The 9,863-nt window shown below is 37.8% G+C and overlaps 2 protein-coding genes across 2 annotated transcripts in view; one reads left to right on the forward strand and one right to left on the reverse strand.

Moving 5' to 3' along the window:
* Positions 1-409: 409 nt before the first annotated feature.
* VTI1B (vesicle transport through interaction with t-SNAREs 1B) lies at positions 410-8,335 on the forward strand (the record flags this gene model as incomplete). Its single annotated transcript, XM_085323352.1, has 5 exons — positions 410-478; positions 1,949-2,140; positions 3,509-3,682; positions 6,848-6,909; positions 7,962-8,335. Coding segments are annotated over 5 exons (594 nt in total), but the record flags the coding sequence as incomplete, so codon positions are not given.
* A 1-nt stretch (position 8,336) lies between these two features.
* The window catches only part of ARG2 (arginase 2), an 11,356-nt gene continuing 9,829 nt past the window's right edge, over positions 8,337-9,863 (reverse strand). Inside the window, exons 6-7 of the mRNA XM_085323353.1 lie at positions 9,567-9,703; positions 8,337-8,672 (exon numbers count right to left, since the gene is read on the reverse strand). Of these exons, the coding sequence (XP_085179479.1) occupies positions 8,467-8,672; positions 9,567-9,703 (343 nt within the window). The 3' untranslated portion in view covers positions 8,337-8,466. The remainder of the gene's footprint in view (positions 8,673-9,566; positions 9,704-9,863) is intronic.

The following is a 9,863-nucleotide window of genomic DNA, read 5'->3' on the forward strand; positions in this document are numbered from 1 at the left end:
CACTTGAAATGTGACTTGACTTCATGTTCTTTCCAAAGCCRATTAAGTTTCAGCTTCCAGTAGTCTTGCAGAATTTATACAAAAATAAGAAACGCTTGAGATGTTTACCAACACATCCTCTTTGTTACTATTTCATGTTAGTTGTTTCTCAATGCAATTCTCAGGGTAGAGTGTTGAGGATAATAGGTCATAAAAATACTTCAGGTTTGAATAATGACTTCTTTTGTCCACCAAAGCTGGTGGCCAGCTGGTGGAAGGGTGGTTTCCCCTGCCCCCAACCTCTTCAAGCTGTCATRAGAACAGGCTGCTCCTGTTTGTGGTAAACTTTGACCTGGGGTCTCTGTAGTCAGCTTCCTTGTCCATAGCAGAGAGAGTTGTAATTTATTTATAGTTTATCTGACATACTTTTTCTTCAACAGAAGAGAGAAAAAAACTAGTTCGAGAATTTGATGAGAAACAGCGTGAAGCAAATGAAACGGTGAGTTTAAGTCTAGAATTGTGGTCTCTGAGTGGTTGGAACAGTGATGCCTTAAAAAGGGCAATACTTCCAAATTTTACTTTCATTAGGTGCTTATGCTGACAGGGAACTATTGTGGGTTTTTTTTGTTTTGGTCTTTTTTTTTTTTAATCTGCTTCATCTGTTAATTTAATTTATGTACTTGCTGGCCAAGACTTTCGTGTGTGTGTGTGTATACACACACACACACACATGCACACATTTATTTGTTTGTTTATCAATGCTCAGTTTGGGTGTCGCTTCCCTCTGTTGAGTGAAGAAGAGTGATAGCGATGTACGTTAAAGTTATTAGAGATTGTAGGGAGCACTGCCAAAAGCAGGTAGTGAATTTCTGTTTTATCTTTTTTCTGCTGTCTTTATTTCATGGCAGTCTTAACCTATCTGATTCTACTGTAATTGTGTGATGGTTAAATGCAGAGATCTTGTATATTTGAAACTTCTATTGTATGGAGCAGTAAAAAGATACAGGCTTCATGGGCAGCAGGTAACATGAAACAATGCAAAAATACCCATGACTTGTCGTCTTAGGCAAGACATTATGGAATWCATTTCTTTTTCTTGAACTATTTGCTAGCAGTATAACATACCTTTTAAGTGGAGAGTWTTTGGTTTGTTTTATTACAGTAGTTGCACCAGAAACTGCACCAGACTGCGGTGTATCTGTAGATTCTGATGATGTGTAAGGTGTAGAGGTCATATTGGGAGACAACTTTAAACATACTGAATTTGTAACAGCTGTCACTGAAAATTTATGTGAAAAAGTCATGCATTGCAAAATCTCAGGGTTTACAAGTCCTAACTCCAGTAGCCAGGCCTGCCCATTTGGCATATGAGTTTGGTGGTGTGCCTGTCTGTGCAGCAGAGTTCTATTGCACAGGTGTGACGGGGCACTGATACTTGCCCTACAAACATTTAAACAATACGAAAGGGAGAAGTTAGAGTGAYGTTTAGAAGATGTTCACCATTAAGCTTGGCGGTGAATTTTTCTTTTGTGTTGCATAGTTAGTCATTTTCTGGTGTAAGCTGTTGTTTAACAAAACTCATGTGTGCTGCTGAGATAGGATATGACAATCTAAATCAAACTATGGATGGTACCAATAACATGCTAAGCTRCTTGTTATTAAAATTATTAAAGGACGGGATGAGAAGTTCAAACTAAGTATCCTAGAGAAAAAATCTTTAGGTCATTAAGATGTGACACAGGAGACTATAAATCTTGCATAAATTTATCCCTGTGGACTGAGTAACATTAAACAGAATGGTGTGCTTGGTACTTGATGAGGGGTATGTGGTTTGGGGTTAATTCTCTCTTCGCCATCTCCAATCCTTATAAAAACGTGAATTCCCTCATGTGTTAGTGAGTTTTGAGTATGACTGTTGTAAGAATAAATGTAGTGCTTTAAAAAATAAACACGTTTTCTTTTATTAAAGCTACGAGAGATGGAGGAAGAATTGAAATATGCTCCTCTGCCTTTCCGCAACCAAATGATGAGCAAAATCCGGGCTTACAGAAGAGACCTCTCCATGTTCCAGAGAGAGATGAGAAGTACAGATTTGGGATTGGGCCCTGGAAGTCAAGCAAATACGAAATATGGAATCTTCTCCACAGAAAACGAGCAGAGTGTAAGCATTCAATATAAATTGTATTTAAAATTCTGTCGTTGTTAGCAAAAATAATTCTTGATGTATTATTTATAATGTTTCTACTTTAATCCACTTAGTTTCTGTGCTTACATAACTCCCTGTATATCTCTCTGCATGTAAAATGAGTATCTCGGGGAGGAAAAAGAACACCTAAAACTCGTAAGAAAGCTTTGTTTGTTCTAAAATAATGACTTATTATAAGCAAAATAGTATTCTTTTGGTATTAATATCGGGCATTTTTCAAATGAATTTTAGAGACTTGCTGCATGTACTGAAATGCTTTATTTAATCATTCTCCTGCAGCACTGAAAGCACAGAAGTGGTACTGTTGACTGATGTAGTTTTAGTCTCTAAAATTAGCCAAGTGTGTGACTCACATGCACCAKCTAGGTTCTTTGGTAGAATTCTCTTTTAAGCAATCTTAGTTTAAATAATTTAAAGAAAACCTAAGAAGTCATCCTGTAGCATTTTGTTCACTATGGATATGCTACTGCAGTGCAAGGCAAACACCAGTTTCTTTGCTTACTGCCAAATTTGCTTAGATGTATCTGAGTTATTGAGACTGAATTTGCCTGCCATCTTCAAAGGCAAGTGCTGTCACCTGTGAAGAAGTTCGTGGAGGTGGRGTTGTTTCGTTTGTTCTTAAATAAGGAAACTTTGAGGGAGGCTCTTTCTTTAATATCTCATTCTACAGTAGCTAGGTAAATTTTGCTATTTGATTCCTCTTTTGTAATACCGGAGAGCAGCATGTTAGGTGAGACTTTCTGAAGTTTAAGAAAATACTTTAGTTTGAGCTTCCTTTTGGATCCAAGGTCATCATTTTTTTTTATCCTATAGCTGAAGCTATTGCTATAGCATAAGCTATAGGATAAAAAGAGGATCTTTGTTACTTAGCAGTCCATCTGCTAGTGCTGTTTGTTCGTAATGCTTTTGACTGTGTAAACACTTAACGATCTCCTCAGGAGCCAATTCTGAATTCACAAATAAGACTGATTTTAGATATGAGTAAAAGGAAAAGTTAGCACTTGGAAAGCAAAAATACTATTTTCRTATAAATGTCCTTCAATAGAAAAGGAAATTACTAAGAAAAGGAAAAAAATCAGTTTTTGTAACTAAATGTCTTATCTCTTTAACTATTCATCCTTTTTCAAGATTCATATTTGGTCCTGCTTTTATGTGGTGAACAAGAACTATTTCAGAATTAACTGGTCTACTTCTGTTAACCTAAGAAGTTTTTACAACTAAGATGAATGTCCTACAAAATCACATCTTAACTTTTTTAATGTGTCAGAAACCTAATGCATCTCTAGTTCTGTGTCTAATAGTTAGATGCTTTTTATTTTTCAGACTAATCTGCAGTCACAGAGGGTGCTGCTTCTCCAGGGGACAGACAGCCTAAACCGAGCCACTCAGAGCATTGAGCGCTCACACCGAATTGCTGCTGAAACAGATCAGATTGGTACTGATATAATTGAAGAACTCGGAGAGCAGCGAGAGCAACTGGAACGCACCAAGAGCAGAGTAAGCAGAGAAACAGTGGGCATTGTATTGGAACAACCTGATGTTAGCTTATTGGGAACTTTGTGCCAGTAATTACTGTTGGAGACCTCCCTGGACATGGTGATTCAGTTGATGTTTTTACACACCAAATCCAGGCTGTCACATTTCTGCACTGGGCTCATTAAAGGAGAATAAACACTATGCAAGTGCCCAAAGCATGATGATCAAATGTCTACTACAGTGTCTGTGAATGCCTAGGTGCTTAGACCTATATAGTGCTGCTAGTTTTCTGAAACCTGCGAGAGGACATCACAAAACTGTCATCTGAACACCAGCTCCATGAGTTTTTCACCACTTTGCCCTAGTATAGCCAGGCTGCCTCTGTGGTATACAAGCAGTATATGATAGTACCCATGACTATGGTATGTCTCATAGGAATGAAGTCTGTGAGTCAGACATCCAGTAAAATGTGGGTTCAGTGAGGAAAGGAAGAGGAATRCAGACTGTAGACTGGTAAGGGAGGAGGAACGTGCATTTTGGTTATTCCAATGCAGTTTGAATTCTCATAGTAACAGGTGTTTGCCACTGAGAGCAGACTGTGGAAACGAACTGGCTATTTTGATTTTTTGAACCCAGTACTAGTGTTTCTCAAAAATACAAATGCTGATGTTATTCTCATTGTGGCTATGTAAACCTGACGAAAGAAGCTAAACTAGTTGTTAGCTTGCCTTTTAAACCGATTAGAGACTCGGTAGGACTCTTAGACGCTTGAGGCCAGTAGTGGAAGTGGCTCAGCAGTTAATAACTTAAAACTGTAATGGCTTAAATTACTTCAAATTGTCTGAAAGTTTAATGTCAAATCCTAAAGCGTTTCTTTAGAGTAAACTGTTGTCAAAGAGGTGAGTTGCTCTGAAATGATTAATTCAGAGATATTTGTGTTGAATGAGCTGACTGAAYGAGAAAAGATATTTTCTAGTGCTTAGATTTCACCCTAAGGAAGATCCATGTTCAAAAAAGAACTGGATATTTCCATCATCAGCGACATAGTTTCACTTGTTCAGATTAGGTCACTGACTAATGAAGGCAAGACTCTTTCACATTTGAAAGCATACAACAAAGCTAGAATAATATTTATGGTGAAGTACAAAAGGGAGCAAAGTCCAGCTTGCTCTTGATTTTGTTAGCTTCCTAGAATTATTGAGAGTGTACAACAAAAGTGATAGCAGGTGGCTGCTGGTTGGAAGGCTTGACCATTACTTGTTTGTGATGTTAAGACTGAATAATTAACTTGGCAGTATTTTGCTTTTTTTGTTCTAATCAGTGACATAAGATGCACATTATTGATCTTTGATCTTCTGTGGCACCGCAACKGTTGAAATAAAAACCAGGTCAACTTACTGCTAACAACGTTAATTGTGACCGAGTAGATTATAAATAAAAATTCTTTAGCAGTGTCATGAGGTCCTGTTCACAACACATAGCTATGAAGATATTTTTGTTAAAGAAAGTATTTAAATGCACCTTCTTTGTTAATTTAGAACAGCTTAAAGTATTTTGTATTCCCCACAACAGGATATAAATGAGAGCATTTCTAGACAATAAATAAGAACCTGAGCCTTTTGCATACTTGGTCACAACTGTAGCTTAGTCTTGCCTTTGAAAAGCTGTCCCTAAAATAGTTTGCTTCCGTGATGAAATGAGAGTGAGTGAGCACACAGAATTTGTTCTCTTAAGTGATGAGAAACCACGCCTGCAGTGCCTCTTCAGAACAGAGCAGTAACTGATCTAATSAAAAATGCTAAGGGATTGCCTGGCACACAAAGATTAATGGTAATGGTTTAGATTTGAAAGGCAGTTGTAAGTCCTCCCAAATGCTGGTGTCAGGCAGGATGCCTGCTCTTCATCCTCCTGATCTTTACGTGAGTGACTTGTTGGGGGACACTGAGTGAGACAAGTAAGAGCATGCAGCCAAAACAGAAAGGATACGCCTTTCCTCAGGAGTTATCTATACTCATTGCTACAAAGACTGTAGCTTTTTCATTTAAGTAATTTTTCCCTCTCAGTTAGAATTTGCCCTGCTCCCAGATTTGGTTTGGAGGGTAGGAGAAGTGTGGTCTTCAGATTTGTAGGTGTATTTTTTTCAATTGTATCAAAAAAGTGTTATAGTCCTTCAAATATATCAATCTATCTAGAGATTATTTATGAAGCCATGCTTTTTATAATACGCATTTTAGACATTGTATTGCTGAATTGTATTAAAACACATACACCCCAACTAGAAACAAACTTTCTTCTTGCTGTTTCTTTCATAGTAAAGATCCAAAATCCAGCATGCTTTAAATGGACTTGGTAGTTTTCTTCTGAGCTTGGCCCAGTGCATCTCAGTGCAAAATAAATGTACCCTACAGGGCCAGTTTTGCAGTTGAGGGTAGTAGCTTAAACTGTAAGGGGRATTTTGCAAGCAGGTGTCTTGCATGCTGTAACGGTAAATGACCTGACTTCCCTTTCACTTATCTTGAAGCTCTGGAAATGGACCGGCCAAGTCTCACATGGAGAGCTTCAGTGACCACACATCATAAGTCTCCAGTCTGTGTGTGACGCAACTGCTTTTTTTAGTTGTCCGTAACCCACCTTAATTAATTCTTTCTTAATAGCTGACTGACAAATACTTAACAATTCATTTCTGAGGACTACAAAGCTGAAGTGAATTAGTTATTAACAGTTTGGAGTTGAAATCTAATGGCTCACTTAAACCTACCAGTGCAAAATGGTCTCTTGCTAGAAACATAATAGTATTTCAAAAAATTCTAGAAGTGCACTCAGGAATAACATGCCAGTACCATTTTTCCTATTGACAACTTGAATGATGAGTGAAATAATTTAATAAAAAGAACTAATACCAGCTTTCCAGTATCACCAATTTAGGTGAGCTAAGGGGGCAAAAAGTGATCCTTTGTATGTATCTATGGGAAAATGTATCTGGACTTCTTATTTCTTAGTAATGAGACAGCTCTCCAGCTGTATTTACCTGGAGAACAATAATGTGGTCTCTGGATTTTGAGAATATATGTCTAGCCTTGAATCTGTTATTAATTGAAACATTTCAATACCAACTGCCTGCAGGTACAACTTTACAGAGTTGATGTATACTTACTTAATTGTAGTAAATCTTTCATTTCTTCTTAGTTGGTGAATACAAGTGAAAACTTAAGCAAGAGTCGTAAGATTCTGCGTACTATGTCCAGGAGGTGAGTAGTACGATTGACTTGTACSAGAGCAGTTACTCAGGAGGTAGTGTTATTGCCCACTAATTTAAGGCAAAAAATAAGAAATACAGTGTCAGCTGGAACTGCAGGGAGGTTTCAGGAAATGTGTAAACAGAGTGCAATGTAAGTGCATAGATGGTGCTTTATGTTTTCTCCTCTCTAGTAACTTCTCAGTGAAGTACATGATAGTTGAACACTACTGAATTTGTGCAGTTCATTTAGGATTAATATTGTATCTTTTAACTATCATGCATGATAAATTGTGAGGGGAGAGATTTGGACATAAGCAAGTTACAGCAAATTGCTAAAATACAGTAACTTCTTATGACATGCTTTGTTACTAAAGGTCAGAAGAAACTGTGCCACAAGTCACTACAGCATTAAATGCTTTAGCTGTCTGATAATACAGACAAATCTGTTTAGCCCACAGYAATGCTCTAGAGTAGCTAGATTGTCATACCAGAAGCTCTGAGCCTGTTTCGATGGCTAGGCCTTGGCTACCTAAGTGTCAATACATTTTCTTAACTCTTGAGGTTTAATATCCTTATAAACCAGTACGTGGAGAAGTGTTTCAAGAATATACTTCTATTCTAACAACTTTTCCTATACACGTCTTGTTAAGAGAAGTTATGATAATTGTGTAATTTTCAAAAGGAAACATGCATTATTATTTAGAGGTTTTATAGTTTTACTTCAGCTCCTACAGTTTCAAGTAAAAGCACCACAGTGGGGGTTTTGGCACATCCAGCTCCTACGGAAGAGTTCAACTGATGTTTTCCTCTTTTACTTAGCTGAATTAATAGGCAGATGTAGAGCAGTTTGATCTACCTTCCTTGTAGTTGGCAGGGGTAGGGAACAGAACTACTGCTATTAAGTGGAATATTTAAGCAAAATTTCCAGAAAAACAGTAGGAAAAACACTGACCTTACCCCTTCCTGCTTGTTAACAGCTATTCAGACAGTGCCTTCTGGTCTTAATGAAGGTAAGATTGTGATCTAATTAATTTTTTTTAATTTTATTTTTTTTAACTCTAGAGTGACCACAAATAAGTTGTTGCTGTCAGTCATCATCATCCTGGAACTAGCCATCCTGGGAGGTGTGGTCTACTACAAATTCTTTCGCAGCAGATGAATTTTCATGGCCAAGATGAGTTTTCCTACTGCTGAGGAAAGGAACAGGCTGTCTGTTCCCTTTGACTGTCTAAGGATTGAACTGTCTCATGCGACAGCATGTTCAACTGAAACTGTACTAACTCTAGAAAGACACTGAAGGGGAGTAAAAGGAAAGTGCACAGACAGACTTGAACTACTGGTAAGATTAACAAGAAGGTAATAAGTGTTTTATTGTCTCAGCTTGTATATACTTAACCAAATGAATAAAACTTGGTACATAATACAGTAGCAACTGACCAAGTGGAAAAGCTAGTTTATTTAAAAATTGAGACAGTACAGTATTTATCAAGTGTTGACAGTCAATCCTATTCACTTAGGTGCCTCAGCAGAGCTCTTTAATGTCCAATGTACCCAACACTTTGGGCTCTTAAATCCTCACTTGCTCTTCTCTGTCAGATTCATCTGGAGAACTGGGTGTTGGGAGTTCATCAAAAGCAATGTGTGCCCCTTCCCTTGTTTGCCCAAAGCACGYTGCTATCACATCTACTGCAAGACTAGCAGTTGCGTTCACTTCCTCTTGAGAGGCTCCAAGCAGTGGATTGACTTCTACCATGTCCACAGCTGAAAGCATTCCTGTGAAAATAATTTTGTTATTATGAAACAGGGAAGAATCCAGGAACACCTATTTCACTTTTTGTAGCAAGTCTGATATTTGAACTTGTGACCTGCTTTATCCATTTGATGAGTAAAACTGGCTTTCAAGTTAGGGGAGAGGTGGTCATTCTTGGGACAAATTTTGTGGTCATCTTTGGTTCTTTTCTRCATTGTCACTACCTCACTTATCCTTGCTTTTAACATTCATGGAAACTAAGTTTGCTGCTCCAACTGCAATTATGAAAGGAGCCCTTTTTTTTAATCTTATCTTTGCCTAATTCAAAAATTAAGGGATGCAAGTCTTGCATACTAATTTTTGCCATTTCATTTTTTTATTCTACTGAGGTCTGTTTTTTCTTCTTCTTCCTATCCTAACTTCTATTACAAAGAACTCTGTTRAAACAAATTAAATGAAGTCTGCATGGCACAAGGAAGAAGTCCTCATGTATGAAGTCAAYTATAGAAGACTTGATGAAAGCTTGATTTGCTAGCCCTTTAGTGCTAGAATGGAACTCCAGAGYGTTTAAGTGTCTGCATCCAGTGCCCCTCCATTCATCTGGTCTTATGCATTTAGAAAAAGGAGACAGTATAATTACATTACTTTTAGCATGAATTGATATATCTGTATTTCATTTACTTTTGGTAAAATAGGTGTTAATGGTTAAGTTGCTTCCAACACCTGGGGTACTGCCTAATTAGCAGACTTCTCCACCCTCCTCTTCCCCCTTACTGAAGTTTGAATCAACTTTTCAGACACTTAGCTTAGGCTACATTCATATTATTATCTAGTTAAGCAGGAAAAATGTAACAGATGTGGGCTCTGTGCAGCTTCCCTTGTCATGGCTTAGTACAGTACTGCAGGTCAACCCCTACCTGTGTTGTGTATTTCCTCTGTGATGTACATGCCTTCTCTGTAAGTCAGTCCACCTAGAACAGGAGTCCCAGTTGCTGGAGCCAGTGAGGGATCAAAAGCATCAATGTCAAAACTGAGGTGAATTGGTCTCTGTCTCCTGGAGAGTGAAAGAACAAAAAAGAAAAGCAAACTCAAAACCTTTAACTTTTATATGTATTTTTACTATCCAGGTTGATCAGCAAAGTAATATCACACTCCATGATTCTAAGCGCCCCACTCAAGTCCTACACAGTGTTTTGTTTGCATTTGGACAGGAT

Source organism: Rhea americana, unplaced genomic scaffold (genome assembly GCF_003343005.1).
Source record: "Rhea americana isolate MKP2758 unplaced genomic scaffold, rheAme1 scaffold_84, whole genome shotgun sequence".
NCBI classification, from domain to species: domain Eukaryota; kingdom Metazoa; phylum Chordata; class Aves; order Rheiformes; family Rheidae; genus Rhea; species Rhea americana.